Genomic DNA, 26,579 nt, shown 5'->3' with positions numbered 1-26,579 from the left:
AATCCTTTACGGACAAGCAATTACTGAGATATTTCATCACCACCAGACCTGCCCTACAAGAGCTCCTGAAGGAAGCACTAAACTGGCAAAAAAAAAAAAAAAAAAAAAATTCCAGTACTAGCCACTGCAAAAATGAACCAAATGGTAAAGACCAACGACACAATGAAGAAGTTGCATTGACCAACAGGCAAAACAAATAACCAGTAACAAAATGGCAGGATCAAATTCACACATAACAATATTAACATTAAATGTAAATGGCCTAAATGCCCCAATCAAAAGACACAGACAGGCAAACTGGGTAAAAAGTCAAGACCCATCGGTGTGCTGTATTCAGGAGACCCATCTCACACACAAAGACACACACAGACTCAAAATAAAGGGATGGAAGAAGATCTACCAAGCAAATGGAGAGCAAAAAAAACAAAAAAAAGCAGGGGTTGCAATCCTAGTCTCTGATAAAATCAACTTTAAACCAACAAAGATCAAAAGAGACAAAGGGCATTACATAATGGTGAAAGGATCAATACAACAAGAAGAGCTAACTATCCTAAATATATATGCACCCACTATAGGAGCACCCAGGTACATAAAGCAAGTTCTTAATGATCTACAAAGAAACTTCGACTCCCACACAATAATAGTGGGAGACTTTAACACTGTGCTGTCAATATTAGACAGATCTACAAGTCAGAAAATCAACAAGGATATCCAGGACTTGAACACAGAATTGGAACAAGTGGACCTAATAGACATCTACAGAACTCTCTACCCCAAAGCCACAGAATATACATTCTTCTCAGCACCACATCGCACTTACTCTAAAACTGACCACATAATTGGAAGTAAATCACTCCTCAGCAAATCCAAAGGAATGGAAATCCTAACAGTCTCTTAGACCACAGTGCAATCAAATTAGATCTCAGGAGTAAGAAACTAACTCAAAACCTCAAAGCTTCATGGAAACTGAACAACTGCCTCCTGAATGTGGACTGGATAACAATGAAATAAAGGCAGAAATAAAGATATTCTTCAAAATCAAAGAGAATGAGGACGCAACGTACTAGAATCTCTGGGACACATTCAAAGCAGTGTCTAGAGGGAATTTTATAGCAATAAATGCACCCAAATGAGAAGCGAGGAAAGATCTTAAATCAACACCCTATCATCAAAATTGAAAGAGCTAGAGGAGCAAGATCAAAAAAACTCAAAAGCTAGCAGAAGACAAGAAATAACTAAGATCGGAGCAGAAATGAAGGAGATAGAGACACACAAAAAAAACCCTTCAAAAAAATCAATTAATCCAGAAGCTGGTTTTTTGAAAAGATCAACAAAATAGATTGCTAGCCAGATTAATAAAAAATAAAAAAGAGAAGCATCAAATAGATGCAATAAAAAATGATAAAGGGAATATCACCACAAATCCCACAGAAAAACAAACTACTATCAGAGATTACTCCAAACAACTCTATGCATATAAACCAGTAAACCTGGAAGAAATGAATAAATTTCTGGACACTTGCACTCTCCCAAGACTAAACCAGGAAGAAGTTGAAACCCTGAATAGACCAATAACAAGGGCTGAAGTTGAGGCAGCAACAGCCTACCAACCAAAAAAACTCCAGGTCCTAATCAAACTCCAGTGCTTCTGGACAGCAAAAGAAGCAGTCATTAGAGTGAATCGGCAGCCAACAGAATGGGGAAAAATTTTATCTACCCATCTGACAAAGGGATAATATCCAGAATCTACAAAAAACTAAAACATTTACAAGAAAACAAACAAACCAACCCATCCAAAAGTGGGTGAAGGATATGAATAGACACTTTTCAAAAGAAGACATATATGAGGCCAACAAACATATGAAAAATTGCTCATCATCACTGGTCATTAGAGAAATCCAAATCAAAACCGCACTGAGATACCATCTCACGCCAGTTAGAATGGCAATCATTAAACAATATGGAGACAAGAGATGCTGGAGAGGATATGGAGAAATAGGAACTTTTACACTGTTGGTGGAAGTGTAAATTAGTTCAACCATTGTGGAAGACAGTATGGCGATTCCTCAAGGGTCTAGAAATAGAAATTCCATTTGACCCAGCAATCCCATTACTGGGTATATACCCAAAGGACTACAAATTCGTTCTATCATAAAGACACATGCACATGTATGCTCATCATGACACTGTTTACAATAGCAAAGACCTGGAACCAACCCAAATGCCCATCAATGATAGACTGGATAAAGAAAATGTGGCACATATACACCAAGGAACACTATGCAACCATAAAACGATGAGTTCGTGTCCTTTGTTGGGACATGGATGAACCTGGGTGGGGGGCTAGGGGAGGGACAGTGGGAGACAGGGTGAGCAGGGATAACAAGGGGAGCAATGTCAGGTATAGGTGATGGGGGGATGGAGGCAGCAAACCATCTTGCCAGGAATGTACCTATGCAACAATCTTGCATGATCTGCAGATGTACCCCAGAATCTAAAGTACAATTTTAAAAAAAAAAGAAAATCACCAGAATGTACATAATGACAGGAGGGAAAAATGAGAGAACAAGAGACAGAAAAGTATTAAAAATATATAGCAATTTTAGAAGGCCAAGCAGTCTGAAAGCACCAAACCTCTGCAAACTCAGCAACAACTGCTCCATTACAGCACACCTCAGTTAACTATTCAGTCATCTGCTTAGTAACACCTGTTTAAGGAAATATCTTTCTAAAACGGTTTAAAGAAAAATGTTTTGCAGCTTAAAAGAAAATATAACTCTAGATGTTCTAAATATTAATTTAACCAAAATAGTACAAGACTATTCTAAACTCTCAATTGTCTAAAATGGTTAAAAAATCATCTTACTGAAACAGTTTACTTTAAAAACCGTGGGGTTTTGGGTTTTTTTGTTGTTGTTTTGTTTTTGTTTTTTTTTCTTTGTTGAGACAGGGTCTTACTCTGTCACCCAGGCTGGAGTGCAGTGGCACCATCTCAGCTCATCTCACTGCAATCTCTGCCTCCAGGGCTCAAGTGATATTCCCACCTCAGTCTCCCGAGTAGCTGAGACCACAGGCATGTACCACTACATCAGGCTAATTTTTGTATTTTTTGGAGAAACAGGGTTTCATTATGTTGGCCAGGCTGGTCTTGAACTCCTGGGCTCAAGCAATCCTCCCGCCAGGGCTCCCAAAGTGCCAGGATTATAGGCATAAGCCACCACACCTGGCCAATGTTTATGTTTTTAAAACTAAAATTGCTATACTATTTTAACTATAAAAATAGATTAAAATTTGATTTATCTATCAAACACTACTAAGCAAAACTAAAAATTCTTCTGTTTAAGTATCTTTGGAGACAAAGCTTTGCAACATTAATAAGCCTAATAAATAAATCACAAGCACATGGTGACATGAACTGGACCTAACAAGAAAAATTCTGCTTAAGCCAAGAGTCTGGACTACGGCAATAGGCATCTTTGTATATATAACATATGTGTGTAAATACGTAACAGTCTCAAAGTGGAATATTAACACTTCCGTTGCAGCTACTTAAATCTGCCCTTGCGTCATGAAAAAAATGAGTGTGATTGTGTTCTAATAAAACTTTATTTACAATAAAGCCTTATTTACAAAACAGGAAGAGAGCCAGATCTGGTCTGCAGACTGCAGTTTGGCAATATCTGTTTTAAAGACACAGAAACCTGGGTTATTTCACCTCCCTAACATCTTGTTTTCTTCTCAACAATCAGTACCTATTTCTGGCCATGTTGTAAAGATGATCTGAGATTATGCAAATAAAAAATCTATGTCAGAAAGCCTAGCACATGCAGTATAACAAATGGCAGTTATGATTATTCATGACACGAGGTACAGTAACACCTCTTTTACTTAAGTCATTTTTATTTTTGTCAGAAACATCATTACCACAACACATACGGAATGTAAGCAGCACAGGGATACGTTAAAGAATACGCACTTCTTTACCTCCCCACTTAGAGAATGCCTTTCCCTCCAACCTCTTAGCCTGTTTAATTAGAATGAGATTCACTCAAGAATATTTATTAAGGGCTAGGCATGGTGGCTCAACCCTGTAATTCCAGCACTTTAGGATGCTGACACAGGTGTCAGTTCAAGACCAGCCTGACCAACATGGAGAAGCCCCATCTCTACAAAAAATACAAAATTAGCCGGGTGTGGTGGTCCATGACTGTAATCCTAGCTACTCCGGAGGATGAGGCAGGAGAATTGCTTGCATCTGGGAGGCAAAGGTTGCCGTGAGCCGAGACTGCACCATTGCACTCCAGCCTGGGCAACAAGAGCAAAACTCTGCCTCAGAAAATAAATAAATAAATAATATTTATTAAGAAGCCAGTGAATTATCAATTAATGGCACTACAGCTGTGCCTAGACTGTAGTACACGTTAAAAGTGAAACAGATGTTCTCTGAGTCAACTGTACTTTAGACAAAATTGTTTTTGTTATGTGAGATTCCCAACCATTCTTAACATATTACATACAACAGATGAGTTTCACTAACATGTAAGTCAAATATTACTAAGTGAGTAGTTTGGTAGTTAGGTTACTTAGGTAAGAAACGTGGAAAGGCAGACAGGTAGCATCTAGAAAATCCTAAATAAACTTTGTTTGTTCTTTTTTGTTTTGTTTTTTGAGACAGAGTCTCACTCTGTTGCCCAGGCTGGAGTACAATGGCACAATCTCGGCTCACTGCAACCTCTGCCTCCCAGGTGCAAGCAATTCTCCTACCTCAGCCTCCCAAGTAGCTGGGATTATAGGCACCCACCACCACGCCCAGCTAATTTGTTGTACTTTTTTTTTTTTTTTTTTTTTTTTAAACAGAGTCTCACTCTTGTTGGAGTGCAATGGTGCAATCTTGGCTCACTGCAACCTCCACCTCCCAGGTTCAAACGATTCTCCTGCCTCAGACTTCCAAATAGCTGAGATTACAGGCATGTGCCACCATCCCTGGCTAATTTTGTATTTTCAGTAAGACAGGGTTTTGCCATGTTGGCCAGGCTGGTCTCAAACTCCTGACCTCAGGTGATCCACCTGCCTTGGTCCCCCAAAGTACTGGGATTATAGGCATGAGCCACTGTGCCTGGCCATAAGTAAATTTTATCTGATAAATAATACTCTGAAATATTTACCATGCAGATGCAGATTAAATTTGAAAAAGGTATTTTTATTTTTTGAGACAGGGTCTCACTCTGTCATCCAAGCTGGAATGCAGTGGTACAATCACAGCTCACTGCAGTCTCAGCCTCCTGGGCTCAAGTGATCCTCCAATCTCAGCTTCACCACAGGCATGAGCCACAGCACTTGGCCACTAAAAAAATGTTCTGAGGGAGTGAATGAATGTTTCCCTGATTAATTAACTAAGCGTGGTCTAAAATGAAACTGTCTGTTATATGGGTACACAGTAGGCAACTTTGAGCACTGCAAGGCACTTTTTATACCAATGAATGAATGGAATTTATTTGCTTCATTTCAGGATGCCTGGTGTTGGCAGGCTATCTCTGCAACGGGCAAAATGCCCCTAACAGATGGACTAAAGTTCAGGACATGCCAGAAGATCAGCGTGTGCATTAAGATGGAATCCTGGGCAGACTTCTCTCCAAGTCAAAACAACAGTCTGTGCAGAGCCACTCATTTATTACTAAGAGATCCAAATTATTTAGGAATTTGCCTTAAGCAGTCCCCAGAAACTCTGGATTGACATTCTCGAGGAGAAAGCAGATTTATACATGAAATCACCTGCCAAACACAAGTGGTGAGCAGAAGGTTCTGTGGCAAAGCTGTGAGGCAGTCTGTGGAACAGTTTTCCGAACTGGGGGAACCAGTTCTTGACCTCTGCTCCAGCCAGAATCATACTCAAATGCAAAATGTCAAGGCAATCCCAAGGTAATTTGAAAGATGAACACCCCAGGCTATCAAGGAGATTGAAAGTTGAGCAGGCTCCAACTATAAAGTAAACAAGGACAGGGCAACAAATAGCATTGTAATGACCTGTCCTGCGCCCGGGGCTCACTCATGATCAAGCTCTTATGGAACTTTGTTTATTAGAGCCAAGAACACAGTTGGTCCCACAGCCACAAGCTCACTTCCTGTGGCCTAGGACAACAATGACCGGGGTCAGAGCAATTCTAATGATTCCATGTGGCCAGCAGGATTCTCAGAGGAAAAATTTCAGGATCTTTTCCCTCCTATTTAAAACTTGGCAGGGGTGAGAGATTCACAACAGTTAAGCAGTCAAAGGCAAAATACTCATTTGTCTGATGAAGACTGCCTAATCTGCTAGCGAGAAATCACCATTATGCATAACACTCAGTAACAGTAATCAGGGCACAGAAATGATAGAAGCACAGAAAACCACAGAAATACTTAAGAAGCTAACAATCCCTTTTATAAAGAATATGTTCACTAAGTGTAATACATATTGTATATTCCCTCTAAAAATATGACCTCTCAGGATAGACCACATTTAGCACATATGAGCTAGTACACAGGACAGAGGGATAAAAATCAACTGACAAATCCCTGAGGAGAAAGTGAATGGAATAAGGAACACACTAGCCTGTATATAACTCACCTCAGGAAAGTAAAGGCTAAACACAGGATGTGTTATTTTTGATTTGGTTTCCAGTAGAGCTCTCTCTTTTCGCTGTATGCTTTGTTGCAATTCTTGCCACTCCTAGTTACAAAAAAAAAAAAAAAAAATTTAAAATATTTGAAATCTAGTATGTATTTTATCACTTTGAGGAGTTTCTAGATATTATTCCTGACAATGCTAATTAACTATTTGGGATTAGAACAAGTTCAGTCCCACAAATCTGATCATCTCCCTACTCATCCTTATAAAGCCTTTTTTAATGTATTAAATCTAACCACTGTAGTATCAACTCCATAGCCATTCATTAGCGGACCCAAGCCTGCCTCTCTGTGGTTGCCTACCACTGCCTTCCTCCTTGTGCTTTTTATTCTAGACATTTAAAACTATCTATACTTCTCTGAACTTACCATTTCACTCCTCCTAACCCTCTTTGGACTTTTTCCCTTTCTCTGCCTACTCATTATTCTTTAGGACCAGCTAAAGCCTAAAATATAAACTCCTGAGTAAAGCCTCCCATAAATTTCCTTCTATCTCATGTCTGAACTGATCACTCCCTCCTTGAGTACTTTGCATAAGATGTGTATAATTTCATATGTACTATAATATTTATTTATAAATCTGCCTGCCCCACTAGCCTGCATATCATTCAAAAGCTGAAGCTATTTCACATTTGGCTTTGCATTTCTTTACTCTAAGAGAGCTTAGGATGTGACAGATAATAAATAATGATTTGTTGATTTAATGAATGTTATTCTTGGTCATATGAAGAAACTAGTCTGTCAAAACCCTAAGAGTCACTGCTACTAACCCTAATACACTTAGGAATAGGTCAATTCTTTCTCAAAGTGAGGCCAGGGATAAAATTTATTTGACAGATTCTAGTTTTCTGGCACTCAATTTAATTCTCCAAGTACAAAAACAGCCAAGGCCCTGCAAATGCTAAAAACAGTCATCTTTTGTTTTCTACCATTCCCAAGGACAAGTGTATTACCCCCTTATGCTTTTATCCTTTGCCCTTTACTGCTTCCTCTTTTTCTGGCCTCTCCTTTTGCCTCTGAGGCTATGCAGGCAATCCCTTTTCTCTCCTAAAGTACAGTGTTCCTTTTAGATCAATGGCCACTCAAAAAGAACAAGCCTAACAAACCTAAAGGAAATGTGGCCCAGTAGTTTATTTGCAGTGAGGCTCGAAGGACCACATTCTTCTCTATAATTCTCCCATAAATCATGTGCAACTTAACGCCAGGAGATTTTTCTTCTATATACATTCACACCATATTAATAAATTCCCCTGTCCTCAATATATCTTATATACCCCATGAAACAAGGTGGTATTCTGTAAATGTTAGCTTTTCCCTTAACCTACCTCTTGACATCAGGGTCCACAGTACTGTTTCTCTACACTAAACATGACCTGGAGCTTGTGACACAGCCTTCCAAGGAAGCACTAACCATCTCACAAACACCTTTCCTTAGTCATATTTCCAGAGATATCCTAACACTGAAAATCCTCTTAAGAGACCAACTGACCTAACCTCAAACCTAGGTCCTACTCTACCTAACAATTTAATATTTAAGAAAATGAGAATTTCCAATCCTTGTTAGAAATCATTTTTCTTAATAACTGACTACCATTCCTTAAAAATGTAAAGTAATAAAATTATAAAATATACAGGTATTATTTAAAGCAAGCAAGCAAGCAAGCAAATGAACAATAACAATAAAACCCAAAGCAATCATCAGGGTATAATTTCAATTACTTCAACCTATAAGGCTTACTGCTTCATCATCTTTGTTTTGTTTTTCATCCTGCTCTCTATCAGAGTCTCTGTCACTACCATCATCTTTTTCACTTTGGGAATCTCTGTTGGTTTCTTCTTCTTCAGAATCACTGCCCTTATCTGAAACTTCTTCTTCATCTTCCTTTACTGCAGCTTCCTAAAAGGAAAAAGCAAACACAAAGATTCTGCACATCTCAATGAGCACATATCAATCTGAATCCCTCAAGTTAACTTACTGTCAACATAAATAAACTGATTCAATGATAATTTCTCTATTCACATATAATTTTTTAAATTATAAATATTCCTAAATACATGGGAGTCAGACTAAAGACTAAGGGGCTAGTCTGTCTATTGTTAGTTATTTTATTCATTCTTCATAGTTTGTAAAATAAAAGTATTTCTATTTGCGAAGTCCAATAACACAAAGGCTAAGATGGTTCTGCTTTCAAAAACATCAATTATATTTTATTTAAGGAGAGGAAACAGGCAGTTAATAGAAAAGAATAATTTTGGGGCCAGCTACAGTGGCTCATGCATGTAATGCTAGCACTTTGGAAGGCAGAGGAGGGAGGACTGCTTGAAGCCAGGAGTTCAAACCAGCCTGGACAACAGAGCAAGATCTGATCTCTTAAAAAAAAAAAAAAAAAAAAAAAAAAAAAAAAAATTCGCTAAGTATGGTGGTACATGTCTGTAGTCCCAGCTAGTTGGGAGGTTGGGTGGGAGAATCACTTGAGCCCAGGACTTCAAGGCTGCAGTAAGCTATGACCATGCCACGGCACTTCAGACTAGGTGACAGAGTTAAGACCCTATCTCTAAAGAGACGAGAAAAGGAGGGGAGTGAAGGGGAGAGACGAACAGAACTCCTTTTAAAGTATATAATTACTTTCTTTAACATGGTATAATGCAGTAAGGAAAGCCAGTTATCTCCAGCAAAATACTAACTCACTTCAAGAATCAAGAAAAAGAACAGAAATCAAATGCAAAGAAAGCAGAAATAGGCCAGATGTGGTGGTTCATGCCTATAATCCCAGCACTTTGGGAGGCCGAGGCAGGTGGATCACTTGAGGTCAGGAGTTTTAGACTAGCCTGACCAACATAGTGAAATCTTGTCTCTATTAAAATACAAAAAGAAAAAAAAAAACCACCAGCTGGGCGTGGTGACACATGCCTGTAATCTCAGCTACTCAGGAGGCTGAGGCAAGAGAATTGCTTGAACTTGGGAGGCAGAGGTTGCAGTGAGCGTGACAATCTCAAAAAAAAAAAAAAAAAAAAAGAAAGAAAGAAAAAAAGCAGAACCAAGCAGTGAGAGATATAGAAAAAAGAAACATAAAACCAAAAGTTGGTTCTTTGAAAAGGTTAATAAAATTGATTAAATCCCTAGGCAAGAATGATCAAGAACAATAAAAATTACCAATATTAGGAAGAAAAGAGGTGTAACTATATCCAACAGACGTTAAACTTATGAATAATTTTATGCCAACAAATTTAATAATTAAGAGGATATAGGCAAATTTCTTGCAAAAAATACAATTTGCTAAAATCAGTAAGAAAAATGCAGAATATATGTTAAAGAAATCAACTCCACAAATAAACTCCCTTAAAAAACTCCATTCCCTAGAGAATTATTCCACAGACTAAAGAAACAAATCCAAGCCTATACAAACTATTCTGAGAAAAATAGGAAATACTTCCTAGCTTGATTAACAATACCAGCATAAATCTGACACAAAACCTGACAAAGATATTACAAAAAAGACAAACCAATACTTGCTCTTCAAAATAGATGTAAGAATCCAAAGAAACTATTATCAAATCCAGATAAATATAAAAAAGAATACTAAGATATGACCAAATGATATTTGTTCCAGGAATGCAAGGATGGTTCCAAATTTTTTAAATCCATCAATCTAAGTCAACAGAAAAGAAAAAAGTAAAAGAAAAAACAAAAAAAAACTCTTTAATAAAATTCACTATCTGCTCGTGATGAAAATTCTCAGCAAACTGGAAATAAAAGGAAACACTTCCTTAACCTGACAAAGAATAGTTACAAAACCCTTACACCTAACATCACATTTAGTAGTAAAATAATATTTGCTTTCTTCCTAAGACCAAAAAGAAGAAGTTTCTACTGCCATCATTCTGAATCAATATTACACTGAAAGTTCTAGCCAGCACAGTGAGGCAGAAGGAAGAAAGGGCGTAAAGATTAAAAAAGAAAAAAGTAAAACTGTCTTTATTCACAGATGGCAATATTGTATATGTAGAAAATCTTTATTAAAATATCTACAAATGGTTAGAATTACTGGCAATTCATTAAGACTTCTTGACATAAGGTCAATATTTAGAAGCAACTATTTCTATACACCAGCAACAAGCACTGAATAATAAAAATTTTAATGTCATTTACAGCAATACCAGAAAGCATCAAATACACAGGAGTAAACCTAACAAAAGATGTGCCATACCTCTGCCACTGGAAATTACAAAACACTGCTGAGAAAAATTAGGGAAGATCCAAATTAATGAAGATAAACCACAATCATGAATAACAAGATTCAGTATTGTTAACATGTCAATTCTCCCCAAATTGAACCATGGAGTCAATGGAATACCAATGTGAATTTCAACAGCTTTTGTTCTTTTTTGGGGGGAGGGGTGGGAATCATTAAGTTTATTCCAAAAATTGGCAGGAAATGTAAAGGAATTAAAGTAGTTAAGAAAATTTTAATCAGTAAAACAAAGAGTTGGAGTACTTATACTACTGTATTTTAAGACTTAACGTAAAGCTACAATAATTAAAACTGTATGGTACTGGCATAAGAATAGACAAATATCAATAGAATGAATTAGAGAGTCCATAAACAGACCTACACATCATGTAGAGTATCATCTGTTTTACAACTAAGCGCCATTACAATTAACTGAGGAAAGAGTGACCTTTTCAATGAATGGTGCTAAAGTAAGTGGTTCATATCCCCTACCTTGTACCATTCATGAAAAGTTAATTCAAGATAGGTTTATCAAATAACATAATATTTTCAGAAGAAAAGAGAAAAATACCACCATGACCTTGGAGCAGGCAGGATGTCTTAATTTTTAAGACATAGAATCATTAGCCATTGATGAAAGATGACCTCACTGATGAAAAGAAGAGACTAATGAAATTGACCTCAATAAGAACCATTAAAAGCTACCATTAAGAGAGTAAAAACATAAGGACTCCTATCTAGAATATATAGAGAATTCCTACAAATTTAGTAACAAGAAAACAACCCAGTAGAAAAAGAAGTTATCCAAATGCCCAGCAAGCATATGAAAAGGTGTTCAACATCATTAGCCATCAGGTAAATACAAATAAAAATCATAAAAAGAGTTATCATTACAGATCTACCAAATGGCTAAAAGAAAAGACTGGTAAAACCAAGCATTGGTGAGTATGTAGAACAAAAGACTCTCATACTTTGTAGGTAGGAGCACAAAATGGTGTAACTTTGGAAAATAGGCTCTTTTAATGAGTTAAGCATGCACTTATTTTATAATCCAGCAATTCCACTGCCAGGTGGAAAATGACTATCCACCAAAATGCCATATATAAGAATAAGCACAGCATCCTTTATTCATATTAGGTAGGAACTACAAACAACCCAAATGTCCAACAACCACAGAACAGATAAATGTGGTATATTCAAATAATGAAATACTTCACACACACACACACACACACACACACACACACACACAGAGAGAGAGAGAGAGAGAGAGAGAGAGAGAGAGAGAATGAACTACTGCAACAAACAATACAGAGGGATTATGTTACCATGGACATAATGCTGAATGAAAGCAGCCATACATAAAATATGACACTTATATGACCTTTAAGAAGAGGCAAAACTAATCTACAGTGATTACAGACAGAAATGTGGGAGGTGGAGGGGTGGGAAGATGGGTGGAGGGCTCATTTACTGAGAGGGGCACAAGGGAGCTTTCTAGGGTATCACAGGTACATATCTATGTAAAACTTTGGAAGCTGCACACATAAGACTTCAATATTTAGTGTATGCATATTTTAGGTCAATAATGATAACGATAATAATAAACTTACATTCCCGACAACCCCATTTGCCTGCTTCTGTTTCTGTTGCTTTGACTGTGGTAACGGCACAGGTGTAGGTTTTTTTTTTAAAGGTTTCTTTTTTTTTGATTTAGCCGTTTTCTTGGGTCCTTTACTCTTCTGCTGCCACCCTCCTTTTGTCCTGTTCTTGTTAGCTTCAGTCTGCTGTGAATCATAAAACGTCACACTCGTAAGTCATAGCAACACATTCAACTGAAGGTCAAACAGCTAAGCTGAATTACTCTTCCAATTGGAGAAGTAAATAAAGTATTTCTCTCATTAGGAAAGATAGGTTCAGAAAACCTAAGTTTTTACCCCATCTTCTGCTGGCTGTTCCTCTGCAGCACAGATGGACTGCTCCTTTTCAAATACTTCCTGGGGGTAGCAAGAAGAGAAATACAACATCTGTCAACCTATAATTATCATTTAGACCAGGCGTCCCCAAACTGCGGCCCCCTGAGGCCATTTATCCGGCCCCCCACCGCACTTCAGGAACGGGCACCTCTTTCACTGGTGGTCAGTGAGAGGAGCACAGTATGTGGCGGCCCTCCAACGGTCTGAGGGACAGTGAACTGGCCCCCTGTGTAAAAAGTTTGGGGACGTCTGATTCAGACAAACAAAGCCATCTTTCAAAATGTATTTTAGTAAGTATTTTTAACAGGCTACAATTGAGGAAGGAGGAGGAGACATTTGTAATTGCTAGCTGATGAATGTGTGCATATGCAGGTAGATACCTTCTAAGGTATCTCACATCTGTCTTGAACATGTTTTGACAAGTACGGTCTTACTCTAATTTACAAATGCAATAAGGATACATACAGTAAACATATTTGTTTAAAGTTGCACTTTTATTCTAATAGCAAGTAAACATGAATATTTTAATGTTATACGTGTATTACATTATTTTCTGCATTAAAGCCTTGATAATATGTCAGTGTGATATGCGAAATAACAACAACAACAACAAAACACTGAGACTTGTATTGGTTTTTCACTATTGTCAGTGATGCTGTTCATTGGACCTGCAACTAAGAACTGAATCCTCACAGTTGGGCCACAGTGGCTCAGGCCTATAACCTCAGCACTTTGGGAGGCCAAAGCAGGAGGATCACTTGAGCCCAGGAGTTTGAGACTAACATGGGCAACATAGTGACACCCCACATCTATTAAAAAAAAAAAAAATCACCAAGAAAATCTACATATCCTAAAGCTATATCCACCACCAACTATTTAATCCACTTAGAATCAGTACAGAACCTATAAATTTAGGATTTAAATCCCAGTAAGCATCTATATTAAAAGATGACATATAGGCTATGTTTAATAAACTCCCTAGGATTATTAAAGCTAACGAGTAAAAACAGTTATAATTGTTAGGCTCTATACAATACAGAGAACCTAATTCAGGAGTCAACTCTGAATGGTCCACACCACTTGCCTTTTATTTTATTTTATTTTATTTTATTTTTAAAGAAAGTGGGCTCATTATATTGCCCAGGCTGGTCTCAAACTCCTGAGCTCACAGGATCCTCCCACCTCAGCCTCCCAAGTAGCTGTGCCACTACCTGCCCTGCCACGTACTTTCAAAAGCAAAGCTTTTCTGGAACATGACCACACCCATTTTAAGTTCAGTAGTTGCTACAAACATTGTATGATTTATAAAACCTAAAATATTTACTATCTGGACCTTTAAAGAAAAAGGTTCCTAATCCCTAGTCTAATTCTATAATTTCCTCCTTTCACTTATTAGCCGGGTTCTGATTCTCGATTACTCCAATGTACAGTTCATGCAAGAATGAGAAGATAAAAACAATTCTTTTCTTTATTCCAGGGCAGTTCCATTCTTTTTTCTACCCATTACTCCAGAAATGTCAATAGTTCAAGAACAAGTTTTTGCTCATTTTCCAGTCTGGGAAGTCCAGAGGATATGGGTACTCTAGATTTGGATTCTAAACCCAATTCTAGCATTGGTTTCAGTTCCTCTTCTCCCAGGAGGTACCTCTTTCACTCACAGTCCACAACAAATGCTTCCTTATCACTTGCTATAATAAAACCAACATCTTTGATTCAATATATCCTACTACAAAATAAGATTTTCAGGTCATGCTTGGTGGTTCACATCTGTAATCCCAATAGATGAGATGGGGGTTGTGGGCTGAGATGGAGCATCACTTGAGGTCAGGAGTTCAAGACCAACCTGGCCAACACAGTGAGACCCCCATCTCTATAAGAAAAAAATACATATGACTTTCCTACCAGCAGTTTTAGGCATGGGATATAAATGTGGCATATATTTCCTGAAGACCTCAGAGCACGAGGCTGAAATCTACCACCAGTTGAATAAATTGCATCAAAATACTACAGTCTCTACCAGTTGACTCAGGAGAAAATATAATAGAAACAGAGCCAGGCATGCTGGCTCACACCTATAATTCCAGCACTTTGAGAGGCCAAGGCAGGAGGATCCCTTGAGCCCAGAAGTTCAAGACCAGCTGGGCAATCTACAGAGACCCCCATCTCTATTAAATAGTAATAGTAATTAGGCCAGGTACAGTGGCTCATTCCTGTAATCTCAGCACTTTGGGAGGCTGAGGCAGGCATATCACTTAAGGCCAGGAGTTTGAGATAAACGTGGGCAACATGGCAAAACCCATCTCTAATAAAAATACGATGTGGTGGCACACACCTGTGGTCCCAGCTACTCAGGAGGCTGAGGTGAGAGAATGGTTGGAGCCTAGGAGGCAGATGCTGCAGTGAGCCAAGACCGCATCATTGCACTCAAGCCTGGGTAACACAGTGATACCATGTCTCAACAAAAAAATTAAACAGGCCAGGCTCAGTGGCTCACGCCTGTAACCCCAGCACTTTGGGAGACCGAGGTGGATGGATCACTTGAGGTCAGGAGTTCAGGACCAGCCTGGCCAAATTTTGAAACCCCATCTCTATTAAAAATAACAAAAATTAGCTGGGCATGGTAGTGGGTGCCTATAATCCTAGCTACTTGGGAGGCTGAGGCAGGAGAATCCCTTGAACCTGGGAGGCAGAGATTGCAGTGAGCCAAGATTGAGCCACTGCACTCCAGCCTGGGCAACAGAGCTAGACTCCATCTCAAAAAAAAAAAAGAAAGAAAGAGAAAAGAAAAGATGAAGGAAATACAGGCAAAATGGTTGGACTGGATTTAACAAAAAAGCATGAGACAAGTACCAATCTACATTTAAGTGCATATATGCACATATGCACTGTAAAGATCCAGATGGTAAATATGAGCATGAAGAAAGACAGGAGAATATATACAACTACAAGATTATGCATTCTGGTCACTTGAGGCTGACAAGGGGTTTTCCTAAAGAAAATGAAACAGAGGGGCCGGGCACAGTAGCTCACACCTGTAATCCCAGGTGTTTCGAGGCTGAGGCAGGTGGATCACCCGAGGTCAGGAGTTCGAAACCAGCCTGGTCAACATGGTGAAACCCTGTGTCTACTAAAAACACAAAAATTAGTCAGGCATGGTGTCACATGCCTATAACCCCAGCTACTCGGGAGGTTGAGGCAGGAAAACTGCTTGAACCCGGGAGGTGGAAGCTGCAGTGAGCCAAGATCATGCCATTGCACTCCAGCCTGGGAAACAAGAATGAAACTCTGTCTCCAAAACAAATAAACAAAAAGAATGAATATGAGGGAGAGAAGGGATCCACGACAACATGATTTAGTTCTACAGGCCTACATGCTATTAGGCTACATACAGGATAAGCCTCAAAATGAATCATCTCAAAATCGTGGGATTTTAGGTAATTTTAATTTCTTCCTATACTTTTGTGCATTGCTTAAATTTTTTCCAGACAACATAAATTTTTCACATTATCAGGAAAAAAAAGTTATTTTGTTTGTAATTCTTAAATTTTGAAATAAAAAGTAAGAATCAATTATCTCTAGAACTGACTAAAAAGGAATAGGTGATGAAATTCTTATCAGTAACAACTTCTGTATAGCACCTCATAGCTTAAGAACCATACCAGCCGGGCGCGGTGGCTCAAGCCTGTAATCCCAGCACTTTGGGAGGCCAAGGCGGGTGGATCACGAGGTCAAGAGATAGAGACCATCCTGGTCAACATGGTGAAACCTCGTCTCTACTAAAAATACAAAAAAAATTAGCTGGGCATGGTGGCGCGTGCCTGTAATCCCAGCTACTCAGGAGGCTGAGGCAGGAGAATTGCCTGAACCCAGGAGGCGGAGGTTGCGGTGAGCCGAGATCGCGCCATTGCACTCCAGCCTGGGTAACAAGAGTGAAACTCTGTCTCAAAAAAAAAAAAAAAAAAAGAACCATACCAATGACCAGGCACGGTGGCTCACCATTGTAATCCCAGAACTTTGGGAGGCCAAAGTGGGTGGATCACAAGGTCAGGAGTTCAAGACTAGCCTGGCCAACACACTGAAATCCGTCTCTACTAAAAACACAAAAATTAGCTAGGCATAGTGGCAGGTGCCTGTAATCCCAGCTACTTAGGAGGCTGAGGCAGGAGAATCGCTTAAACTTGGGAGGCGGAAGTTCCAGGGAGCCAAGATCATGCCACTGCCCTCTAGCCTGGGCAACGGAGCTAGGCTCTGTTTCAAAAAAAAAAAAAAAAAAAAAAAAAAAAAAAAAAAAAAAAAAAAAAAAAAAAAAAGAACTATATCCACATTACTTTGTTATGGTTACGTTTTATAGAGAATTAAACTATCACACAAAGGATTATTTTCCAGGTTTTTTTAGTGTATGTGAAAACTGTCTCATAAAAATTAATTTAAAAATTTAAAAGAGTTAACAGAAACTGCAAAATTCTTGGTATTACAACAGTTTTGACTTTGAGAATGAGAGAAATAAAATATAAGAGCTTTGATACAGAACTCTTAAAGCATAAAAATACAGATAGACTACTTACAGCCATTGTTTGCCTTGTCAACTTAACCAGCACTGTAACTAAGGATCCTACTGTGATGTTGTTGCTATCTTCATCATCCAACACTGTTAAAATCAAAGAATAAAAAAGCAAAAAATAACAACCAAGTTCTATGTCAATGCAAATAGCAAAACTTATCTTACCCAAATTAGTTTGGTACTTCAGTATTTCAAGCATATTATATTTTAAATTTGTTTAAGAAATAACTGACTGACTACTCTGTATAAGGCTCTCCAGTAGATGCTTTTAACAACTGATTCATTTAATCCTTCAAATAGCTCTACAAAGTAGTATTTCCACTTTTAGAAACTAAGGTTTAGCCAGGAGTGGTGGCTCATGCCTGTATAATCCCATCATTCTGAGAGGCCAAGGCAGGTGGATCACGTGAGCTCAGAAATTCGAGACCAGCCTGGGCAACATGGCAAAACCCTGTCTCTACAAAAAATACAAAAATTAGCCAGTTGCGATGGCCCATGCCTGTAGTCTCAGCTACTCAGGAGACTGAGGTGGAAGGACAGCTTGAGCCTGGGAAGTGGAGGTTGCAGTGAGCCAAGATCACACCACTGCACTTTAGGGCAACAGAGTGACACCCCATCTGAAAAACAAAAAAAGAAACTGAGGTCCACAAGTAAAATATAAAAATAGGGTTCTGTCACCCCATTAACTGTACAAAGCTTACATTCACAAGATTTTACCTGTATGATCAACATCTGTCTGAATAAAATAAGGAAACCTAGTATTCCTAACCACACTAAAGAGACTTATTTTTTCAAAGGCAAGAACATCAATATAATCTCTTTACACTAAAAGCACTTTAAAAAGTACTTTTTCAATAAATGGTACCAAATACAATAAATGTTTTTGCAATTATTTAATTTTTAAAACCACATTTCCCACACATATCCCCAAAAACTCTACGGCTGTATGTGCACAAGTACGTCACGTCAAATAACCACTGTATGAATGCTGACCTGCTCTTTGGGGCTTTATAGTGAAGAAAAGGCCTACAAGAGATTCTACTACAGATTCTAGCAATGTGGGGAAGGAGATCCACCATCTCCAGCGTTATTATCATACAGATGCCTCTTTCCTGCTTCTACACTTCTACTCCTCCTTTGTTTTATAGTTAATAAAACAAAACAAGTAAAAATAACTCAAATATACCTTTCATTCAAATGTGGGCATTAATTCATTTTTTCTACAAATTGTATCTGTAAGATAGTTCTTCTAATATATTTTTACATACAGTTTTAAGTTTGTTATGTTTACTTTTCATACTGGTCTGGCGTTTACTAACATACCCACCAGTTGAAGAAAATGGCCTCCAATTATCTACAACTGCTATCTCCATTACTGGCTATAAGATGCAGCAGCTGTGTATTAACAAAGAGTATAATATCCCTTCTTCATCATGGAAGTCTCCATTATTAAAAATCAAACCTGGGCCACATATTCATCTACACTTTTCATTTTGCACGACTGTATGTGCACAAGTATGTCAGGTCAAATAACCACTATATGAATGCTGACCTGCTGTTTAGGGCTTTAAAGTGAAGAAAAGGCCTACAGGAGATTCTATTACAGATTCTAGCAATGTGGGGAGGGAGATCCACCATCCCCAGCATTATTATCATGCAGATGCCTCTTTCCTGCTTCTACACTTCTTCTACTCCTCCTTCATCAACTATAGCACTATTATTACATAATTACACAGCACTGCAAAAATACAAATAAACTGTCTGTACAAGACGCTAGGGAGTAGAACACATGGTAATACTTGTCAGTGAGACTGAACACTCTTTAATTTCTACCTCCTATAAGAAAATCTCTTCTAATATTCATTTTTCTAAGAAGTATGTACTTGTGGCTGGCCACGGTGGCTCACGCCTATAATCCCAGCACTCTGGAAGTCTGAAGTGGGTGGATCACCTGAGTTTGGGAGTTTGAGACCAGCCTGGCCAACTCCTCTCTACTAAAAATACAAAAATTAGCTGGGCGTGGTGGCACACGCCTGTAATCCCAGTTACTTGGGAGGCTGAGGCAGGAGAATCACCTGAACCTAGAGGTGGAGGCTGCAGTGAGCCAAGATAGCACCACTGCACTCCAGCCTAGGCAATAGAGTGAGACTGTCTCAAAAAAAAAAAAAAGAAAAGAAAAGCAGCATGTACTTTTATAACAGTTCTTAGTATCGAAAAGTATCTCTGGCTGGGTGCGGTGGCTCAAGCCTGTAATCCCAGCACTTGGGGAGGCCGAGGCGGGTGGATCACGAGGTCAAGAGATCGAGACCATCCTGGTCAACATGGTGAAACCCCGTCTCTACTAAAAATACAAAAAATTAGCTGGGCATGGTGGCACATGCCTGTAATCCCAGCTATTCAGGAGGCTGAGGCAGGAGAATTGCCTGAACCTAGGAGGTGGAAGTTGCGGTGAGCTAAGATCGCGCCATTGCACTCCAGCCTGGGTAACCAGCGAAACTCCGTCTCAAAAAAAAAAAAAAAAGGATCTCTAAGTCCTAAACTAAATTTTCATTTGGACAGTTTCATTAAATCAGCACAGTCCTAACTACGGCTTTTAGATTAGTATTTTTAAAGTCTGAAAACTCATGGCCCCAACTCCCCACCAAAACAAACCAAGTTTTCACATGTATGCTACACTCCAGTCAAACTGAAATCAGATTGCACTGTCCACCTTCCTTTCCCAAACATGCCAATCTTTGGGATCCATTTACCTATCCCCAATTCCTATTAGAATACAACCTCAATAACCAGAGGCTGTGTCTTACCACTGCTTCCCTAGCACCTGAAAGAGTATACAGCACTCAATATTTGCTGTATAAATAAATGGTACAAGGTCTGTGTCATTCACTTTAATGCTTAGTATATGTTATCGTGTGTGTGTGTGTGTATGTGTGTGTGTGTGTGTGTGTTTAATTTTATAAAGACAAGGTCTCACTACGTTGCCCAGGCTGGTCTCAAACTCCTGGGTTCAAGTGATCCCCCTGCCTCAGCCTCCCAAAGTGTTGGGATTAAAGGCATGCCACCACCTGCCCGGCCCTTACCTTGTTTTTAATCCTATTGCTTCAACTAGACAATAAGCTCTCTTTAAAGACACAAACCAGGCACGGTGGCTCACACCTATAACCATAGCACTGTGGGAGGCCAAGGCAGGTGGATCACTTGACCCCAGGAGTTTGAGACCAGACTCGGCAACATGGCAAAACCCTGTCTCTACCAAAAATACAAAAAAATTAAATTAGCCGGGTATGGTAGTGTGCGCCTGTAGTCCCAGCTACTTGGGAAGCTGAGGTGGGAGGATCACTTGAGTCTGGGAGGCAGAGATTGCAGTGAGCTAAAATCACACCACTGGACTCAGCCTGGACGATATACAGTGAGACCGTGTCTCAAAAATTATTTATAAATAAATAAAATAAAGACGAATCATTATTAATATATCCCTGCATTCTTGGTACCTAAAAGAATATCTCATAATAGTAACTTAGTGAATGTTAAAGTTCAGACCACCACCACAATGAAAGAATGGAGCAGATGGTCTCTAATTCTCTCAGTATTCTAAAGCCATTCAGATATTGAAATAGAAACACAGGACAATTATATAGGAAGAAAATTTTCCCTCAAAGAAAATATATAAGTAGGGCAAGAAAAACCCATGAAATGTGGCATAAAACACGGTAATTTTCAACATTTAATTAACATAAATAAGTTGGATTTTTAAAATTTAGTTTTAGAACTAAGCAGCTATTTCTTTCACACTAATAATATATTTCAAATATCCTATTGTTTTATTATGCCTGGAAATCTTCAACATTCTTTGGAAAATTAAGAAATTCCTAAAAGTTGAACTACAGAACAGAGTGCTCAGACTTCATCCCATTATGAGGATAATGAAAGTAGGACTCTATCAGTGTTCTCAAACTATTAGGTATAAATCATTTTCCAACATAGTAAATCTGACAGGTACAGTCTAATAACAAATTATGTCATTAAGTAAAGTGTTTTGACTATCTTGAGTCAAATAATGAGAACCAGTCTATCAAAAGAGAAGCAACATTCAACAGGGAAACCTCCCACTTACCCTGTGATTTTATATCCATGGTCACATATGGAAAACTCCCAAGGACAGCCATAACCTCTTCATATTTTTCATCTTCAAGGAAGTGCAGTAGACTGTGACGATCTGATTCTTTTAAACTCACCAAATCCTGGATAGTTTTAATTTTAAACTGAATAAAAAAAAGAAAATGCATAATTCCTTAACTCACAAAGTTTTTCATAAAAAGAAAAGTACTCACATGTTAACAACAAAACCCAGCAACTTTTAGAAAAAATGTCGATTAATGTGCATTTCAAAGCATAAAATTACTATACAGCATTTCATGATCATTTTCCACAGGAAAATTTCAATTTAAAAAATTTAAATTATAAAGTTAATACAGGCTTTTTTTTTTTTAACTAGAAAAAATAAAGCTGGAGGGAAAAAATCAGAATCTTGACTCAACCAATAACTTTGTCAATTGGTATCCAGAGCTTATTTTCAACTTTAATAACAAAAACCTTTAATTAGCAATTAATAGGTTTACTATTAACAAATCTTTAATAATAAACCTTTACTTTTACCTAATAAAAGTAAAAATAAACCTCAACAAAGGTACACCTTCAAGGTTTTACTATGCAATATTCTCATTTTTGTTATTCTTAAAATACAGCTGTTACTGCAGTAATATCCATCTTGGCAGAATGGTTACTCAGGAGTGTGTTCTTGGATTTTCCAGCTGTTTGGTGTCAGTTATTTTTCACTTTCAAAGACACATATTAGATTGTGAGGCATATAAAATCTCTGCTTTTAGATTCTGAAGTCTTAAATTATGACGGCATATGAACAAATTTATAAGGGGAAAACAATTACTTGAAAGGACAGAGAACTCTGATACAAATTTCCAACATGCATTTATTACTTCTAAATTAATATACTATCAAATCCAATGTCTATTCTCTGCTCACTTTAGCTATTATATAAAAAATGTTTAAAATCTCCTAACAGAATTGTAATTTCAGTTTATTGTATTTCCTCAAGATTTTCATTTATACAATTTTTGTCATACATTTTATCATATCTCTACTACAGATTACATATTCTAAATAAGAACTGTCTTTATTTTATTTATTTATTAAATGTTTTTGTTGTTCATACTCAACCAGTAAACAACTGCCCAACCTTTAAGCCAAGAAAATAACTGGAAAGTAAACAGTACATTTATTTTAGGTAACATAATATAAGGAACTAACTGTTGACTGCTTAAACGCAACAACCCCCAAAATTGTAAAACTATTTACAGTAGTAAAATACTATAAAACAGCTACCTAGTCAAGGAAATGTTAACAGAACTTGAGACAAAGTTTCAAAATATTTAAGACATTCTAAATCTAAAAAATGCATAGTAACCATTTCCAGAAAACTTTTATTTGTGTTACCATTAAGTGACAGGACAAACTGCTGAAAACTGACTTTAAAGTAGCAAAGAATTACCTTTTTATGATTAGAAACCCGTCTAAGATTGTCCTCTTCAATATGAGGGAGCTGCAGAAGGGGAGACTTAAATTGCTGAAGTCCCTGAACAGCCATCTGAGAAAGCTTCATGCAGTTTTCTAGGGATGCCAAAGTTGGAGCACGAAACTCCCTTTCTTAGAAAGAATAGGAAAAAAAGAAACAGGGCTGGACTTTTTACATGTTCAGGAGTATACAATTCATCACAAAAACGAAATTCACACTAAATCCTTAAGACCTCAAATTTCAGGATCACTGTGAAGATTTTCCTTTAAAAGTTACCAGAGAAGACACTAAAAACAAGCAAACTTCATCAAATGAATATTTTCCAGCAACAAACATTAACAGAAAAATTATTTGCCTCACCCCAAATAACAGTAGATTATCAGACATCATCAACATCACAAACATATGACACGATGACAAGAACCAACATCACCCATAACAACAAACCATAACAACTACCCTCTTTTTCAAGGGTATTCCTTTCCATTACCAACCACGAATCCCCTCATTCTTTGCCTTCCATCCAAAAAAAAGGGCTAGGCACCTTTAGGCCTGTGGCTCGTAACTGTAATCCAAGGGCTCTGGGAGGCTGAAGTGGGAAGATTGCTTAAAGCTAGGAGTTCGAGACTGCATCAGTCTGGGCAACAAAGTGAGATCCCACCTCTAATGTAGCTGCGTGCTGTGGCATGCGCCTGTAGTCCCAGTAGCAGGAGAGCTAAGGCAGAAGAACTGCTTAAGCCCAGGAGTGTGAGCTATGATTACCCTACTGGACTCCAGCCCTGGAGACCCTGTCTATAATTAATTAATTACTTATAAAAATTACATGACATGTGAATCACTATCATATCAGTTAAGTATTTCAAATTCACTATTAGAAAAAAATAATGACCTAACTCAAAAATTATTCAAAGGAAAAGAAAGTTTTAAATCTGTGCAAACAGTTGAACAATAAAAGAATTAATTTCAAAAACACAGTGACCAGCACTTTGGGAGGTACAGGCAGGTGAATCACAAGATCAGAAAATCGAGACCATCCTGGCCAACATGGTGAAACCCCATCTCTGCTAAAAATACAAAAATTAGCCAGGTGTAGTGGCTCATGTCTATAGTCCCAGCTACTCAGGAGGCTAAGGCAGAAGAATTGCTTGAACCTGGGAGGTGGAAGTTGTAGTAAGCCTAGACTGCCTCACTGCACTCTAGCCTGGGTGACAGAGCAAGACTCCATCTCAAAAAAAAAAAAAAAAAAAAAAAGCAGTGAGCTGTGATAAAGACCTTAAATAATAGAAAATATAGGAAAGAAATATGAAAAACCAGGGGCAAAATTGAAAAAGCTCACTGAACTGGTAGACAGAATTACACTGAGTTCCATAAATTCTAAAATATGAAGTATCATCTGTATATGCTTGCAAGAAAAAGTATAACATAATTAATCATACTTCCTCCTCACCTTCACGGCTCCGGGCCATTATTATCAGTTGGCAGATTACATTCACCATTTCTTGAAGTAGTGCAGGACACTTTTTTAGCATGAACTGCTGATCTACAAAACAATAAAAAATCTGAAACAAATCATTCTAATTTTACAGTTAAAGCATCTTTATCACTGTGGCCCAAAACTAATATTAAAGTTATGCCACAAATACTTCACATGAGCTCAGAATTTTACAGATTGAATGGAAGAGTTTCTCCTCAGTATTACTATGCCAAAAATCAGCCGCAAAACCCTAGTTTAGATTAGATGTTTCAAAGGCAAATTTTTAATATCATGATGTTGTGCTTAATAAACTAACTCCCTATCTTTTTTTCCAAAACAGTTGTAATCTTAAATTTAATCTTAATCTTGCCATAATTAAAACCTTTAAGCACTTAACTTCTTAAGTGCTTAAGTGCTTATTAGCTTTATTGTGCACTTAAGTTTCTGGAAGTATAAGACTTCTGTAAGTCTTTGGACAAGTAAGTCCAAAGACTGAGAATCAATGTCAACTAAATATAGAGGGAGAGATGAGAGAGGTAGAAGAGAAGAGGGCAACTTAGAGAAACAGAGAGAATCTTTCATTTATACTGCATACAACAGTTAACTATAAAGAGCATCCATTGGATTTGGTACTCAACAATGATTTATTTTCTGCTTCTTACAAATAATAAGTAAAAATTGAGATGCTTACGTACCTGTACAGAACATTAGCAACAGAATTACTAGTTAATTTAATATTTCAAAGCAACTCCAATGATAATGCCTAAATAGTGTTCCTTCATTCTACCATAAGTATCCTGTCCAAGTACTAAGCATCAAGTGGCCTTGTTTTCAGAGGCATTTGATTGCATTACTGGCTTAAAGGAGGTGAGGGATGGTAGGATATCGTCCAAAAAGAACACATTTCCTAGATATAATAACTTTCTTTTAAAATTTTAATTGAAATAATACAGGTAAAACAGAGATAATAATTAAATTAATGACATCCTTGGAAACACTGTTATCTCAATCAACTACTTTTCTTTTAAGCAGAATACATGGCTTCAAGTACTTATGAAGCTTTAAATAACTATAAACCAGACATTATTGGTAAACTGTTGGAGGAAGCATATAGGTGGTGAAGTGTGGTGGTGGTGGTTATGAAATCCATCTTGTTCCCTCCAAAAGCTTAGAAAGTCCTTTAAAATATCATTGGGAACTTTTGTATAATCTCCAATTAACTAAACATTTCTCATACAGAGCATTCTCTCACCTTGAACCACTAAATTTTAATACTTGCCAAAACGTCTGGCTTACTTAGATCTTCTAACCATTTGTGAAATAATTATGTAGCAGATACATTTCTTTTTAAAAAGGTTCTTGAGCAATTATTTGGCCAAAAAAGAACAGCAACAAAAAACACTGCATCACCATGCCATGGTTTGGGTCTGAGGCCCCACCCAAATCTCAAGTTGAATTGTAATCCCCAGTGCTGGAGACAGGGCCCAGTCGGAGGTGACTGGATTAGGCGGAGGGGGGTGGGGGTGGAGGAAGGAGTTCTCCCTTTGGTGCTGTTCTCATGATCCATTTCTCACAAGACCTGGTTGTTTAAAAATGTGTGGCACCTTCCCCAAAAACTCTCTCCTCTTCCTGCTCTGGACATGTGAAGACACTTGCTCTGGCTTTGCCTTCTGCCATGAATAAAAGTTCCCTGAGGCCTCCCCAGCCATGCTTCCTATACAGCCTGCAGAACCAGGAGCCAATTAAACCTTTTTTGTTTATAAATTACCCAGTCTCAGATATATTTTTAGAGCAATGCGAGAACAAACTAATACACATCATTAAGTCTAATTAAATCTGCTGCTTTGTTCCCACTAAAACTCTGTAGATACCAGAATCACAAATACCTTCTTCAAGGGTCTCAGGAATTTTCATTCTAGCAAGATGAGACAGTAAAAGAACTCTGGCCTTCAGGCTATACGGGCAGGTAAGTGGAGGCTCATTCTTCTTTAAATTAATGCTGCCAATTTCTCTGATTAGCTAGAATAAATAAAATAATTATTCAAAAACGCTTTTTCTAAAAAAGTATTCACTTTAATAC

General features: G+C 37.8%; 1 protein-coding gene across 1 annotated transcript in view; it reads right to left on the bottom strand.

Moving 5' to 3' along the window:
* Nucleotides 1–26,579, bottom strand: part of SEC63 (SEC63 homolog, protein translocation regulator) — an 85,981-nt gene that overhangs the window by 7,648 nt on the left and 51,754 nt on the right. The window contains exons 10-18 of the mRNA XM_039467516.2: nt 26,386–26,518; nt 24,473–24,565; nt 23,002–23,156; nt 21,550–21,697; nt 17,440–17,522; nt 12,836–12,895; nt 12,512–12,685; nt 8,405–8,563; nt 6,608–6,709 (exon numbers count right to left, since the gene is read on the bottom strand). Of these exons, the coding sequence (XP_039323450.1) occupies nt 6,608–6,709; nt 8,405–8,563; nt 12,512–12,685; nt 12,836–12,895; nt 17,440–17,522; nt 21,550–21,697; nt 23,002–23,156; nt 24,473–24,565; nt 26,386–26,518 (1,107 nt within the window). The remainder of the gene's footprint in view (nt 1–6,607; nt 6,710–8,404; nt 8,564–12,511; nt 12,686–12,835; nt 12,896–17,439; nt 17,523–21,549; nt 21,698–23,001; nt 23,157–24,472; nt 24,566–26,385; nt 26,519–26,579) is intronic.

This window comes from Saimiri boliviensis, chromosome 4 (assembly GCF_048565385.1).
Source record: "Saimiri boliviensis isolate mSaiBol1 chromosome 4, mSaiBol1.pri, whole genome shotgun sequence".
Taxonomy (NCBI): Eukaryota; Metazoa; Chordata; class Mammalia; order Primates; family Cebidae; genus Saimiri; species Saimiri boliviensis.
This window is presented reverse-complemented; position numbering and strand designations above follow the sequence as displayed.